We start from the raw sequence: 16,527 nt of genomic DNA on the forward strand, positions 1-16,527 counted from the left end.
AAAAGAAAGTTGAACATGTCCAACTTTTGGCAAGTCAATTGACTTCAACTGAGTTGTTCAACTCACTTGCCCTGTCAAAACGTAGCATAAGGGTGCGGCCAGAGTAGACGCGAAGTGCGAAGCGAAGCGAAGCGTCCATATACATTTTTGCATATAAACTTCCAACGAGTTGAGCACTGCCCAAACGTTGACCGATTTGGCTGAAATTTTGTCCAGAGCATCAGGGCATCAAATAGAACCGAATAAGAGAACCATCAAAAAAATTGAAAAAAGTTTTCCCCATACTAATTTGAGCCACCCTACACTGACAAAAATCCAATCATATCCATTATGTGTGGCACACATAAATTTTGACTATAGCATTTCCCACATAACGTCTATGTGAATTCGCATAGCATATATGTGGAAACACACATAACCCTCATTAACTAATAACCTTTATGTGGATTCCCCCATAGCGGGTGGTTATTAACGCACACATAAAATTTATTTGTAAATTTCTTTAGATTTTTGCCAATAAAAATGTGTGGATTTTTATTAGTGTATAGCTTTTAGATGACCCACCTTTTGCCACTTTTGGATGGAGTCAATTGAGTAAATTATACAAACGTAACTCAATCCGACGACATGAATCTCCAAGCTCCAGAGCGCTAATTAATTAGGAAAGAAACGGATACGAATTTGGTGGATCTGCTGAACCCTCTGACTGATTAGAGCTCTGTGTAAAGGTGAGATTCAGAAATGCCAACCGCAATGAAATCAGATCTCTGTACAAAAACGAATCCGGAACTCATAAGAAGAAGCAAAAATATGAGTGAACTACAGTACCGATGCATGGTCAAAATCAGTATTATTCCACTTATTGTTGAGTCGAAACTGATTGAGGGGTGCGCCTTTGAGAGTTGGTATAAGCCGTTTCTGGAAGGGTATAAATAGAGGTATACCTTAATCTAAAGAGGCCTTACACACAGACAAACAGACGTAACAGTTTGAACATTTTTCAGAAAAATCCATCGCCCATCTCCTCAACCACTATCTTGCGAACATGTCAAACGAAACAATGTTTCGTATGACATTGTCACCAGAAAGCGCTGGAGTGAAATGTCAAACTCGAAGGATTACGACGCTAGCGCCTCTAGTTGTGAAACGCGCAATCGATCAAATTCAAATTGATCGTTGAAGTCATGGTCGATGGAAATTTCTTCAGTGTTACGTCTGTTTGTCTGTGCCTTACATTAGACTTGAGAAAATATCAATAAAAAACGACTACTTCATTTCTTCTCAATAGAAATGGAGCAGAAAGACATGCACCAAACAAATGACACGGGTATACTACAAAAGTTCAATGAAATGGACGCAGTGGTTCATCCTGAACAAAAAAAATGGTCAATTTATTGTTTTTAATAGTAATGTTACAGTAAATTGTATTGTTTTTCGATAATATTTTTTATCCGGGTATTTTGAACCCCCAAATGTACACATTTTGGACATCCCTGTTCAGAGTCAAATTTCTAATTGACCTTTCCCGTCAAAAATTGTATCTCGTTTTATTGTCTCAGCCGATTCTTTGGCTTATTTAAGGTCAACTTTCCCAAAGAACTCATACTTTGTGAAGCCTCCAACTATTTTTAAAATCGAAAAGGGCTGGTTTTCTTAGGATTGACCCGATTTTGAACGAACATCGGGTGATTTTTTCAGGCCGGTTCACACGTGTAGCACTTCTTCGGTTTTTGGTTTTCGATTTTAAAAATAGTTACAGGCCTAAAAAAATATGGGTTCTTTGAGAAAGTTGACCCTAAATAAGCCAAAGAATCTACTGAGACAATAAAACGAGATCAATGTTTAACGGGAAAGGTCGATTGAGCTGATGCAAAGTCTTATTGGCATGTATAAAAGATATTTTAGTTACTAAATAAAGATTGTCGCTTCGGTTCCCTTTGTTCTGCTGTCCGGAACATGTTGGGTACCAAGCTGTCAAATCGTATGGATTTTCCTTCTTTGACATTTAGCTCCCCTATCCTCGCCAGCAGTTCCGGACAGCGACAATCTTTATCTGGTAACTAAAATATCTTTTGCATGTATCAACGAGATGATTCCTGCGTTTTGAATTCACTATTTCGACATGAACCTATAGGTGTATATATTGTGTGCGTTCTGAGATTTTCAGTGATGTATGTTTTAAAGCGTAACGCATTGTAACGCTCGCCTTCTTGCATAAACTGATTTCACCAGAGGAGCGACATCCAATTTTTTTTACTATGGATTTTGACAGGTTTGCCTGTTCGTTCTTTTTCACCCCGGGGATGACAAGCTACGCCATCTTTGTCACATCTTTTCTGAATTACCAATACGAGTGCACTGCGAATGCAACATAAACAATTGCGAGGGTGAAAATGATATAAAACGAACAAAGCCATAGACAGAGTACCTTGTGCAACTAGCATTCTAAATAATTGAGCAAATAAGTTGAACATTCTTAAGTTTGAAGCATGGAATCGAGTGTAAAATTGTTTTAATTGATAATTCGTTTAATTTTTTTTCTGTTTTCTCATGATTGTATGTATAATGTTGCATTATTGAGTGATATGGGCGTTTTGCATCATATTCTCCTGTAAAAACGAAAACATTCAAAATTCACGCACATACTATTGCAAAATAAATCAGTATTGGGGTAATTTGACACTGGGGGATAAATTTATCCCCCAAAAAAGAGCGAACAGGCAAACCTGTCAAAATCCATTGTAAAAAAAATTGGATGTCGCTCCTCTGGATTTCACTGATATTTTATCTAAATATCGTTATTTTCGCACGGGAAACTAATGAAACAGATTCAGAACAATAAATAGTATTTTTCTGAAACCGCAACAAAGGATTTAGCAGCGGCGTTCATTTTAGTTAAGAAATCAATAAAATGTCGCCAGGAGCGTCCAAAATGTGTAGGGTTCCAAATCAAGATGGTTACTCTATAAAGCACACATGCATTTTTGTTCTTGATTAGACTTTTGCCATTTTTGTAGTTTTTTGCCATTAAAAATTTATGGATTTTTACTATAGACACTGTAGATTCCATAGACGAGCTGAGGCGAAGGCGAGTGTAGCCAAACGAACTGTCAGTTAGTGTAGCCAAACGAGCATGACGTCAAGATTGCAACCCAAGCAACAGAGCGTGTGACGTCATATTCGCGTGGTACACTGTGAAAAAATGGAAAAACACACTAAATCGAGAAGATTCAACCGTGTCTCCGCTCGTCTATGGAACCTATAGTGTCTATAATTTTTACTGGTGTATGAAGCACATTGCATACTTCCCTTAAAAATACAAAATTCGGCACTAATCGGTAAAATCACCAGTCGAAATGAAATGCTTTATCTCCATGTTTGACACGTAAACGCGTTCAATTGTCAAAAATTGACATTGATTTTCTGTCTCTTTTTGCCGTTCGGAAACCCACGGGTGCAACAAATGGGCCAGACAGAGACAAAGATAAAAATTGCCATCTTGGTAGAAGAAGAGTGTTTACACGTCAGTCGGTCCGGTTTGGGTTGAAAATTCTGCAATTTTCTCATTTTCCGGTGATTTTACGGGAAAATTAGGCTTCCCGGTTGTGACCCACGGGAAGGTGAATTTTCGTGGCGCTGTTTCAGTGTACTTTTGTGTAGAATTGCAGTGGCAAAGTAGTAAAAATGAATATTTTCCGATTGGCCGGTGACTTGTCACATCTTCTAGCCATTATCCTGCTGCTGATAAAAATATGGAAGACGAGGTCGTGCGCTGGAATCTCTGGCAAGTCACAGATCCTATTCGCCGTCGTGTACGTGAGCCGCTATCTGGATTTAGTCACGACGTTCATCAGTCTGTATAACACTCTGATGAAGTTGGTATTCATCACCTCGTCAATTGCCACCATCTATCTGATGTACGTCAAGTTTAAGGCGACTTATGACCACAACCACGATTCGTTCCGCATCGAGTTCCTGCTGCTGCCGTGCTTTGTGCTGGCCCTGCTGATCAACGCTAGCTTCACGCCGCTGGAAGTGCTGTGGACGTTCTCGATTTATCTGGAGGCGGTGGCCATTTTGCCTCAGTTGTTCCTCGTCAGCAAAACGGGCGAGGCGGAAAGTATTACCAGTCATTACTTGTTTGCGCTAGGTTCCTATCGGGCCCTGTATCTGTTGAACTGGATCTACCGATACTACGCCGAGGGACACTATGATCTGATTGCAATCTTTGCCGGAGCCATTCAGACGATCTTGTACTGCGATTTCTTCTACCTCTACATTACCAAGGTGCTGAAGGGCAAGAAACTGCAACTTCCGGCGTAAAGTGGTGGTATTGAGACCGGGAGAAATGTAGGACGAAGACTTTTCTCTAATTAACCAACATTCGTTATAGTAGTGTATTCTTCACAATTTTTCAAAAATAAAGGAGATCGACAACTACAGTAACCCGACGTACGCCGAGGGAAGCATTAGAATGTAATCGTGGAAATTGATAACAGCAATTAAATGAGATAAACAGAAGGATTGCAATTACAAGAAAGAAAACACATTAAAGTATCTGAATTTGATAACTTTGTAGTAGTTTGTAGCTTGAGAACTGAAAAAATGTCAGATACTGTGAATGGTTTAAAATCAATTCCGGTTCACTTGTAAAATCATCTATCCGGTCTAATGGGAGTTATTTTTTGTTCTGGAACGCAAATAAATGTGTGCTTTGTGGGAAATAAACAATAGTATTCAGAAACATTCAAGTTACAGAGAAAATGTGAAGACGATAAGTTATCCACCTTCTGTGTGGAGGGGATTGAACTATCAAAACCCTGAACAAGAAAAAAGAAGTTCGATGACATATATTGCATACTGATTTAGAATACAATAGTTTAGATTGAAAATATTCTGTTCAAACAATTTAATTTCATGCGAAGTTTAATTTCAAAGTGGTCGAGTCGCTATATTCGAGTTGTTTCAGTTTGTTACATCAAAGAACCAAACGGGAATAATTGTTTAGTAGAAGATACATAGCAGAAAGTAGTAAGCCAAGCAAACAAACAGCAGTTTACCCTACCGATATATGGCGTCTAACAGTCGATGATGTGCAGATTCAGACTGTGAGGCATAAATTAATCGTATATTTAAAAAGAATCCAAAATCAAAGTAGTTATTTTAAAAGTTTACCTAACTTAATATTTTATGTTTACGCAATTTCAACAAATCCTACGAGTGGGGTACAGAATGACTATTTTTTCTACTTTATAATCGACGTGTTATTTCTTTACAGATCACTTGTAGAATAGGTTGAATTATTGTCTATAGTAATACATTTTTTTTTCTATTCGTTTCGACGTACTATAAGAAGGTCGAGTATGTGTAGATTCATCATACGCTGCCCTAAGTATAAGGAGGTAGAATTGATTCTGAAGAAGATGTCTTCTCAAATCACCGTTGTGAAGGAAACGCAATGATTATTAACACAAACAGCGCTAGGCGGATGATTAAAGTAAGCAAACTCCCTTACAATCTTCTATTTCTTAAAATTTAATATTTTACTGCTACACTGTAATTCATGCAAAATGAAAAAGGTAATGATAATGAGGTAATACATGAATAAAGAATGGAAATTCCACTCACTAACGAGGGCTATTGAATTTGATTTCTTTCGAACACCATGCCCGAACCGCAGCATACGGTTCGGTTGGGAGCGTAATTGAATACACTACTGGTGGCATATGGCTAACTCATCAATATCAATTTGTTAGGGCGGCAACTGCATTTTGTGTCTCATCTTTTATTTTTCTTCTCAAGAGTTCTAATGACAGGCGTTAGAGAACTTATTCCAATATCCATATGTAACATATGTAGTAGCGAGAGAACTAAAGATAGGAATGTGAAAATATCATTCGCGCTGTAACTGGAAAATGAATGTTACATGTGTAGGAGAGAGTGACATCAGAACGGATAGTATGCGCACGCATGTATTAATTAAATATTGGAATGTACAGTACAAGCGCATTCGCACTGGCATAATCATTAAAGTCAGGAAAAGGAATATTCTTTTATACTACTCACTACCCGAGTAAATCGAAAACTTGCTTTGTTGATATCTTTTATATGTATCCTTTTAGTCGTTTTAAAATCTATAGCAGAAAAATCTTACTGTGACATTGAATTTTTTTTTGACTAATTTTATTTGCTAATTATCTCTTAGACTAGGTGTTCCGTGTTTTCTTAACACTATCATCCTTATGTGCTATGTTACATTTTTAGTTATTATTAATACATTTCAATTGCATCTGGCAGTTAGAATTTTTCCTCTGGTTGAATTGAACCATGTAGGAATTAGAATGTTTTCAACTTAAACTAAACTTAACCTATTTTATACTAAGGGTACAAGGAGTTAATCGTTGCAATAGAAGATTGCAACGATTTTTGTCTAAAATTGGAAATTATTTTGTTGGACATTAGTTGCAATGTCTCAATATTAGAAATTCTATGAAGTTCATTGGTACTAATACCACGGAGGCAATTTCAGAATCATTTTCAAAATTTTATTTTGAATCCTCTGAAGTGCATTCTTTCTGGTATTGCAGCAACTAGTCCATATTGGCACAGCATACAACATGGCAGGTCTAAAAATTTGTTTGTATATCAAAAGTTTGTTCTTAAGACAAAGTTTTGATTTTCTGTTTATAAGTGGATATAGACACTTAATATATTTGTTACATTTGGCTTGAAGGCCTTCAATGTGATTTTTAAAAGTTATTTTATGGTCTAGCTAAATATTTGGCTTCGCTAGACCAATTAATTGGAACCCCATTCATAGTGACAATATGTCTGCTAGAAGGTTTAAAATAATAAGCTCTCGGCTTATGGTGGGAAAATTATAAGCTGAGTTTTGGAAACATTCGGAGAAATTTTCTATTTTCGCAAGTAAGTGGAGAAAATATCCAAACTTTTTTGCAATCTACTATAAATGACACGAAGGCCCGTGTCATCTGCAAACAAAGATTTTTGACACCCTGGTGGTAAATCAGGTAAGTCAGAAGTAAAAATGTTATACAATATGGGCCCCAGTATGCTGCCTTGGGGACACCAGCCCTTACAGGTAATCTATCAGATTTGGAATTCTGATAGTTTACCTGCAGTGAGCGATCTGGTAAATATTTTGGGATCACTTTAATGATGTACAGAGGAAAATTAAAATTCATCAATTTTTCAATCAAACCTTCATGCCAAACACTGTCAAATGCTTTCTCTATATCAAGAAGAGCAACTACAGTCGAATATCCTTCAGATTTGTTGAGCCGAATTAAATTCGTAACTCTTATTAACTGATGGGTGGTTGAATGCCCATGGCGAAAACCAAATTGTTCATCAGCAAAAATAGAATTGTCATTAATATGATCCATCATTCTATTTAAAATAATCTTTTCAAACAGTTTGCTTATTGAAGAGAGCAAACTGATTGGGCGATAACTAGAAGCCTCGGCTGGATTTTTGTCCGGCTTCAAAATTGGCACAACTTTGGCGTTTTTCCATTTATCTGGAAAGTATGCCAATTGAAAACATTTGTTAAATAAATTAACCAAAAAGGATAAAGAGCTCTCAGGAAGTTTTTTGATAAGTATGTAGAAAATACCATCATCACCCGGTGCTTTCATATTTTTAAATTTTCTAGTAAGATCTAACTTCATCCAAATTAGTTCCCAACGAAGAGTCAAAAACATTCTCTTGATTGAGAATGTCTTCGAAGCTCCGTGTAACCTGATCCTCAATTGGACTAGTGAGACCTGGACTAAAATTATGGGCACTCTCGAACTGTTAGCAAGTTTTTGAGCCTTTTCGCCATTTGTTAATAAAATTTTATTTCCCTCTTTAAGCGCTGGAATTGGCTTTTGAGGTTTTTTAAGAATTTTCGTAAATTTCCAAAAGGGTTTCGAACTGGGATCCAACTTCGAGACATTATTCTCAAAGTTGGTATTTCTCAGAATAGCGAAACGTCTTTTAATTTCATTTTGCAAATCTCGCCAAATAACTTTCAACGCGCGATCGCGAGTTCTTTGGTATATTGCCTTCGCCTCACATGTTTAAGACGGATCAGTAGCTGAAGATCGTCGTCAATAATAATGGAGTTGAATTTATTTTTTGGCTTCGAAAATTAAATTTGTCAAAGATACGAACGCATTGTCAATATCACTTTTGGCATCCAAAGTGTAATAACTACAAAGAGGATTATAACGAGGTGGATACCAAAGGACTAAATAGACACCGTATAAAACTATAATTGGGTTTCAATCTTTAAGAAGAAGTAAACACGTCAGGCTAGTAAGGTGTACAAAAGTTAACTCATCTTTATTTCAGATCTGTTCATAGGCACAGCTTTTATATTCCCTTTTCCTCTCTTCAGCGATAGGCTCTCTCCGAACCTCGCTCAGAACGTGCCCTAACACAACAACTCCTCCTTCCTTTAAGAATGAAACAATATCAATGTTAAAATAAACTTCGAAATCAGACCCTGATAAACATTTCGAATGGTCCTGAATGATTATATAAACTTAATAATAATAATAAAAATCACCTTTACGTTTTTTTAGAATTTCGACTGGATTTTCTAATTTGCTTGGTATCCTGATTAATTTCATGCCTATCTATTTGATCTCCGATCGGAGAATCTTCTCTAAAAATAAACGATTCCGCCGGGAATCCATAAAAATCAGGCTCTTGATCGGATGTGCATCCGTCATCTTCAGTATCGACTTCTCTCCTTCGCTTTCTTGAATTAATATGCTCATTTTCTCCGCTTAACACGAAGCGTGGAACGGATTTGCGGCTATGATCGTCGGAAATTTTAATCTGTCGTTTGTGTGCCGCAATCAACCTTCCTCCGAGCGATATCTGAAAAACAGTTGGAGAAATTCGTTTAATATACTTTGCTGGTAACCATCGTCTGATGTCACTTTTATTAGCGTTTTTGTAATAGATCAGGTCACCGCTTTTGAGATTAACGAACTGGTCGTTGAAATTGTCAGTAATTGTAGAGATAACGGGTGAAGAGTCATCATGCCTTGCTTTTTAAATTGTGTTTGTTATTAGTTTTGGGATTGATCAAATCCAATAGTGTCTTGGGTTTGTATGAAAGGAGTTTTCGGATGGGAAATGGCCCCATCCTCTTGACAAGTGTTTCTATAATTTAAAAGGAAATAGGAAACTTGTAAATCTGTTTCGAGCTTTTTCATCTCCGGGTCTAATAAAATTTCTTAAAACATCCTTCACCAATCGAACCATGCGTTCTGCCTGCCCGTTGCTTTCCGGGTGATAAGGCGGACTTTTCATCACATACACCCCTTGCTTTTCGAAAAATTCAACGAACTCCTTGGAATTAAATGGTGGTCCACCGTCTGTGACCAACACATCAGGCAATCCGTACCTGGCAAATACATTGAGGAAAACCTTAATCACATTTTTACTATCCGTACTAGTCCTCATGTATTCCAGCTCAATCCACTTTGTGTAACTGTCTACAATCACCAGAAATGTTTTGTGGTCCAGATGAAAAAAATCTGCATGCACTCTGCTAAACGGTTTGTTGGTCGGGATCCATTGAGAATATGCTGCTGGTCTCGTAACTGGGGTCATTTGATTGCATATCCTGCAGCATCCAACGTACTCCTCCACATCCCTATTCATCCCGAACCAATACATCGTTCTGCGGGCCAGTTGCTTCATTTTGTTTATGCCGCTATGGTTCCTATGCAGCAGTTCCAACGCATTTGACTTTAAATTGACTGGAATGATGACACGGTCCTGAAATAACACGCATCCCTCTACTTCCTCTAATTCCTGGTGGTGAGAGTAAACATCCATGAACCTTCTATCCATGCGATCTGGCCAGCCTTGCCTAATATATGCCGTAATTTTCACCAAAAACTCATCTCGTACGGTCTCTTTAGCAATTTGTTTATAGTCAAGGGGAAAGTTTTCTGTAAAATTTAAACTTTTTACATATTCACGATCCAAGACTTTCGGAACAGGCTGTGCAAGGGGAAAACGTGAGCAAAAATCTGCATTTGCCATTCTGGAAGAAGGTCGGTATATGATTTCATAATCATAAATAGAAAGTTCGATAACATAACGTTGCAGCCGCGTTATTGAAATTTGATTTTGCCCTCCTTGCCAAAAATTCCGATTAATGGTTTGTGATCAGTGTAAATTACAAACTTCATCCCAAAAAGAAATTTATGAAATTTCTTAACTGCACAAACAACCGCTAAAGCTTCCAAATGTAAGATGGGGTACTTTTGTTGGGCATCATTTAGGCTGAAAGATGTAAAGCAAATAGGGCGTTCCTCTTCACCTACGATATGTGATATCACCCCTCCTAGTCCATAACTCGAGGCATCTGTGGTGACAACTATTGGCTTCTTGGGATCAAAATACTCCAACAAGCAAGGCCGAAGAAGAAATTTCTTGCAATCCTCAAAGTTTGTTCACACTCGTCCGTCCAAGTATATCTCACATGTTTCTTTAAAAGACCATAAAGGCACTTGATGCGGGAAGAAAGATTGGGGATAAATTTGCCATAATAATTCAATAAACCCAAGAATGCCTTGAGCTCTGATACATTTCGCGGCGCTTTTGCTTCCCGAATAGTTTCGATTTTCTGCGGGCACGGGGATAATCCTTTATCCGTCAAAATGTGCCCCAAAAATGGCAATTCTGTCACAAAAAACTGGCACTTTTTCAAATTAACCTTTATATTAGCTCTTTCCAATCTCTCCAGTACTAGGTAAAGTTTTCTTTTACAATCCTCCCAATCAGTTCCCGCAATCAAAACATCGTCCAGATAACAAGACACGTTTTCCAGGCCTTGAAGGACTTGGTCCATAACTTTTTGAAAAATGGATGCACTTGATGATGCTCCTTGTGGCAGACGGTTGTAAACATATAAACCCTTAATTGTGTTTATTACCATAAACTTTTTAGAGGCTGGCGATAATAAAAGCTGCGTATAAGCACCAGCTAAATCAAGTGAGCAAAAAACTTTAGATCCTGATAAAGAGGCAAAAATGTCCTGTGCAACAGGTAATGGGTAGGTATTTGGAATTATGACCTTGTTTATTGAAACCTTGCAATCGATCACTAAACGGATGTTTTGATCCTTCTTCATCACAATTACCACCGGTGAGGCCCATTCGCTGGTCTCTCTCTAAGGAATCTAAATGCTCATTGACTTTGTCTCGCAGTCTTAGCGGTACCCCATATGCTTTTCTAAAAATAGGCTTATCTTCTTTCAAAACAAGATCTCCTTCATACCCAACTATTGGAGTTGAAAAATCCCCATCAAATACAGTTGAAAACTTACTTTTCAACTCTTCAGCGATAGGCTCTCTCCGAACCTCGCTCAGAACGTGCCCTAACACAACACAAAGGAATATCAACGTCAAAATTCCTATCGATATATGTTTTATATAAATCCCAATCAGCTCTATGATAATTAAAAGTTGAGCTGATTGGATTATAAATGGCTTCTTGTAAGGTTTCAAATGTCACAGGAAGGTGATCAGAGTCAAAGTCAGCATAGGCGTAACTAGAGTCTCGGTCTAGGAGGGGGCCATGGCACCAGCTGGTGGGATGTAATTTTCAAAGGCGATTTAAAGCACTGTGCGCATGGATTGCAATAGAAATTGTTTGACTTAGTTTATCGCTCATTCGTCCTAGAACTAACATAAAAAAATCGCGAATAATACAATTGATTTCCAATGATGCTGTGATTGCTCCAAAACGCTGTGTCTGTGTCAACTTGACTTCTCCATGTTACTAAATGTGGATAAGTGTGTAATCTAAGATTCAAGAATCTTCTTCGAATTATCTATAAATGAAATTCGATATTAGTATATTTCTGAAAGTTTTCAAGCATTTTTATAATTACTTAATGCATAAAGATCTCGATTTTTTTGAAACTTGAAATTTTTGAAACTCTTTAGATGTGGAATAAATTCCACGAAATATTGTCATAATCAATAAAGATACATCTAGTGGAAGATGAGCCCTGGAACGGCTGTTCGATGTCAGAAGCCATCTCCAGAACAAACCTCAGCTGTGCTCTGTCTGCGTTTTGGCCGAATTCGGTGAGTTTGTTCCGGTTTATGTTACGGTGTACGTTGTACATGCACAAAAGATTTTGAAACCCATATCATCTTCGTAAACCGGTGTAGAGTATTATTTCATACTTGTTCCAGAAATTCAGCTAAATGGATCATTTGCAAAGATCTTTATATGTTATCATAATTTGATTTTCATTTTTATCTGATTGAAGTGTATTGCGCAGAGAGTACAAGGCTGGTATTGTTTCTAGCAGTTTATTCACCGACCTCCTCGATTAAAACTCGAGCACAAATGACCCTGCATAAGCGTTTCAGGACCGCGCGCGTGATGTACGGTTAAAATAGATTAATTGGAATCAATTTCAATCAATTTCGTTTATTTGGTAGTCAACCGTCAATCGACCTCTTAACTTTTGTTACCCCGGAAGTCATCTTTTAATAAACAACAATTTCATTGAAGACTTATATGAACCGGTGTTCTGAACAAAATTTCGAGTTTCGAATGCTTGCACCATTGTAGTACAACATTAGCGAAGAAAGCATGCTTGTCGTACACAACACATATACATACTGAGTCCCGGAAAGGGAAAGTGAATTTTATCGATATTAGTTGATTGATTTGGAACTTACTACAAATACTCGATAGATTTACCCACATATATGTACATACAATATACCTTCATAATCCTACCTATGATGGTCATACACTCCGTGTTGTCCGGAACAAAACCAAGTGTAATGTAATATTTGAAGTCACGAAAATCAAATTTTCTCCTTTTAGTCTCAAGTTTCATTACTGCGCATCTGCATAGCGCTTTTATTGTGAACAAAGTGCACTAGTTTCGCAATGGTGCGCTATAAGATGAACGCGAATAAAATCGGTTTTCGAATATTCGAAATTCGATTTTCAACTGGAACCATAATATGTACCAGTCCGCCAATCGCCAGTCTCCCTGAACACAGGCTGGAAGCACTCACATCTTCCTAGATTGTACACAGCTAGCGAGTGTGGGCCCTACCCCGGAGCCAACGTCCTCTTCCAGTTTCTCTGCTAAACATAACTTTTGATGCTCTTTCTTCCGGCATACACGTTACATGTACAGCCCAATGGATTATGAAATTTCATAAAAACCTGCGATTTATGTTAAGTGTGTACGTTGTTTAAATCTCGCATAAGGTAAAAATACTCTCAAATCGTTACAATCAACATATAGCTGTTTTTTGTCTGGCTAGGGCATATTGCTCCCATTCTCCTATAAGCTATAGCCAATGCTAGTGTGTTGGAAATGAGTTGTGTTTTCGACAAGGATAATCGAGATAACGATTCCAGGCTAGAAAAATATGGAGCTGTTGTAAGTAAAATTGTTATATTTTTGTCGTCTTGTGGGTTTTCGATTGTTTTTTCATCGATTTTGTTTCTTTTCTTTTTCGTTCCAGAGGGCGAGTAATAACGATTGAATGCGAGTGAAAGTTTGTTCGTGTTTTGTGTTGGACACAGAACGATCGCGCGGTTATCGGAATGCCGGGTTCTGCTGTGCGGGCGAGTATATTAATATAAAAGTGAAACAATCAGTGCAGGTTTGTTTGTGTTTTGTATTAGACATAGAACGATCAGAGATCGCGTCCTGACATATTTTCTTCAGTAAGCAGAACGATCGGCTGGTATTCGAAATTTTGTTCTGCTTTGTGCGGTGAGCAAAACGATCAGCCGGTCACCGAAATTTTGTTCTGCTGAGTGCGGGAGTAAATTAATTAGATAGTAAAAGTTTAGATCGCGCCCAGACATGTTTCTTCAGTAAGCAAAACGATCGGCCGGTCATCAAAATTTTGTTCTGCTTTGTGCGGTGAGCAGAACGATCGGCTGGTTACCGAAATTTTGTTTTGCTTTGTGCGGCCTTCAAAATAAAATTATTAGTTTTGTTTTCATCGATTAAACTACACGCTATACACGGCATACCGTTTACCAAAACGAACCCTGCCACACTTCCTACCCCATCTATCCAACATCCCAGTGATTTCTCGTGGAAGTGCAGATGACTCGTCGGCTTCTATCAAAGCGAGTATCATGTCAACATTCTCCTACCCATTCCTTAATTGACCTGCATTCGGACACGGCCGGCGCTGGTATTGCTTATTTTTGGGTCACCAGTTCTTACACATTGAAGATGATGTTAGTCCCAAACTTCATTTGTTGGTTCTCTGTGTAATTACAGCTGACCTGGCAATAACGGAGTAGCAACCGTGGGCGGTCAATCATGCTCATGCTCATGCTCAAATATTGTCATAATCAATAATGAATCCTAAAGTGTTTTTTATGAGTCATAAATTCCATGAGACTTCAGAAGCAACCAAATCGATCTGAATTGTGCTGCAAAAGAAATGTTTTCTGATACGAACTGGTTTCTAAATCTATTTTTTTATCCTAAAAAATAAATTCTAACTAAAGCAGGCACAAAAGAGTTTTCCGATGATCCTTATGAAATCGCCAAAAAAATAAATGGAACAAGATCTTTTGAGGATTATAAAAATATTTCTTTAATGCTATCTCTGTTGTTAGTGCGAAGGTTGCCTAAGTTTTGTCCTAATACTTTCAATGGAATGCGTAGTCGATTTTTCTGTCATTCTAATAAAGATTGTTAAGTTTTATAATTTTATATCTTTCTGTGCCAGAATTATATAGCGAGAGCAAAAAGCTCCATAGGAATTTGATCAACTGTTTTGCGGCATGCCTTGCGATTAACTCGAAGATTTTCGAAAGAATGGTCGTTCGAAATTTCATCGACCGGATTTGTGTACATGTGCTCATTTTGATGTAGTTGCTTCAGTCTTTTTTGAAGCGGATGGTAGTTTAATAGAACAGAAATATTTATATCTTAATACAATTATGTTTTTATGTTTCTGCGACCAGGATACTAGTCAAACAAATGCAGAACAAATTTATTATTTTAAGCTAGCAACTGAATTAGAAGCGGCATTGATTTTAGCTTAAAAATCGATATTGTCGGCGTAGCACCAAGTTAGAATTCGGAAGTCGGGACTTCCGAACCGAACTTTCTTCCGAAGTTTTATTTGTCAAACTAATTGATGCGTTGTTTAGCGCATCTTTATGCGAAACCAGCGTACTACTTCCGAAGTTGGGAAAATTGCCTGTATCTGGAGACAAATCCAACTTCGGTATAAAAAGCGGTATAAATTTATTCCGGATAGACAATAAAATGTTCCCGGGGGTCCAACTTAAATATGTCGATGCTTTGCTGAACAAATGGTCATAGATGTGATAACGCAACAAAAAATATGTTTATAGAATTCATAATCAAAATTAAGAAATATGTAGGAAATATGTAAATGAAATAAAAACTGACTAAGTTGGAATTACTTTTCAAAATTTTCTGGGGGGGGCCAGGCCCCCCCTTATTTACGCCAATGAAAGTCAGCATGAGTTACCAATTGGCCACACAGCTGACTTGAATCCGTTAAACCAAATCAATTGTCGAAGGATTTCGAGTGGATGAAAAACAAGTTGAGCCATTGGGATATTGAATAGTATTGTGCTTCCAGTTGAAAACCGAAGTAAGCTCTCGCGACGATTGAGTTTTTCCCTATTTCCTGATGTCGCAACTGCATCGCGACTAAAGCGCATCTATGCCACCGCCGTGCGCCATGATGCGCACTAGTCGCGACGTAGTTGCGACAAAAGGAAACGGGAGAAAACTCGATTGTCGCGAGACCTTACTTCGGTTTTCAACTGGAAGTACAATATAATATCCCGCAGAACAATCTTCAAATAAAATTTTGCCGTTGGAATTGCTTTGAGCATTATTCCATGAACGGTGTTTGGCATTGAAGTCATCAGATACGAAGAATTTAGATTTGTTGCGAGTCAGAATTTGAAGATCAGGTCTCAACAAATTCTTTTGCTGCCCATTGCATTGAAAAGGCAAGTAGGCTGCAATGAAGGAAAATTGTCCAAAATTTGTTTCAACAGAAACTCCCAAGGTTTCAAAAACTTTGGTTTCGAACGAAGAAAATAATTTATGTTTGATACGTCTATTAATGACAATGGCGACCCCACCACAGGCGCTGTCAAGACGATCATTTCTGTAGATAAAATAATTTGGATTTGGAAAAGATTAATGGAGAGTTACTTACTTACTTATGGATCCTGTACACCTCTGGTGGTGCAAAGGGCCGACATGAAAGATCTCCATCCTGAGCGTTGCCCGGCTATCGCTTTAACCAGGTTAGATTTCGGTCGACTTCTTTTATTTCTTTATTGAGGCTTCGCCGCCATGAGCCTCTGGGTCTGCCTCTGCTGCGATGTCCCGCTGGGTTCCAGTCTAATGCTTGTTTACAGATTTCGTTTCCGCCCCTACGTAGAGTGTGGTCGACCCAGCCTCATTTTCGATCCCGAATTTCTGTTGCTATC

General features: G+C 38.0%; 1 protein-coding gene and 1 long non-coding RNA gene across 2 annotated transcripts; one reads left to right on the forward strand and one right to left on the reverse strand.

Moving 5' to 3' along the window:
- The first annotated feature begins 3,489 nt into the window (after positions 1-3,489).
- LOC134213041 (ER lumen protein-retaining receptor) lies at positions 3,490-5,631 on the forward strand. Its single transcript, XM_062691539.1, has one exon. The coding sequence runs from the start codon at positions 3,685-3,687 to the stop codon at positions 4,321-4,323; it is 639 nt and encodes a 212-aa protein (XP_062547523.1). The 5' UTR covers positions 3,490-3,684; the 3' UTR covers positions 4,324-5,631.
- Positions 5,632-8,323: 2,692 nt separating this feature from the next.
- Positions 8,324-11,404, reverse strand: LOC134217214 (uncharacterized). Its single transcript, XR_009980949.1, has 2 exons — positions 11,360-11,404; positions 8,324-8,892 (listed from the first exon to the last, which is right to left on the reverse strand). It is a non-coding gene; the product is annotated as an uncharacterized LOC134217214 (long non-coding RNA).
- Positions 11,405-16,527: the final 5,123 nt, after the last annotated feature.

Source organism: Armigeres subalbatus, chromosome 2 (genome assembly GCF_024139115.2).
Source record: "Armigeres subalbatus isolate Guangzhou_Male chromosome 2, GZ_Asu_2, whole genome shotgun sequence".
In the NCBI taxonomy this organism is placed as follows: domain Eukaryota; kingdom Metazoa; phylum Arthropoda; class Insecta; order Diptera; family Culicidae; genus Armigeres; species Armigeres subalbatus.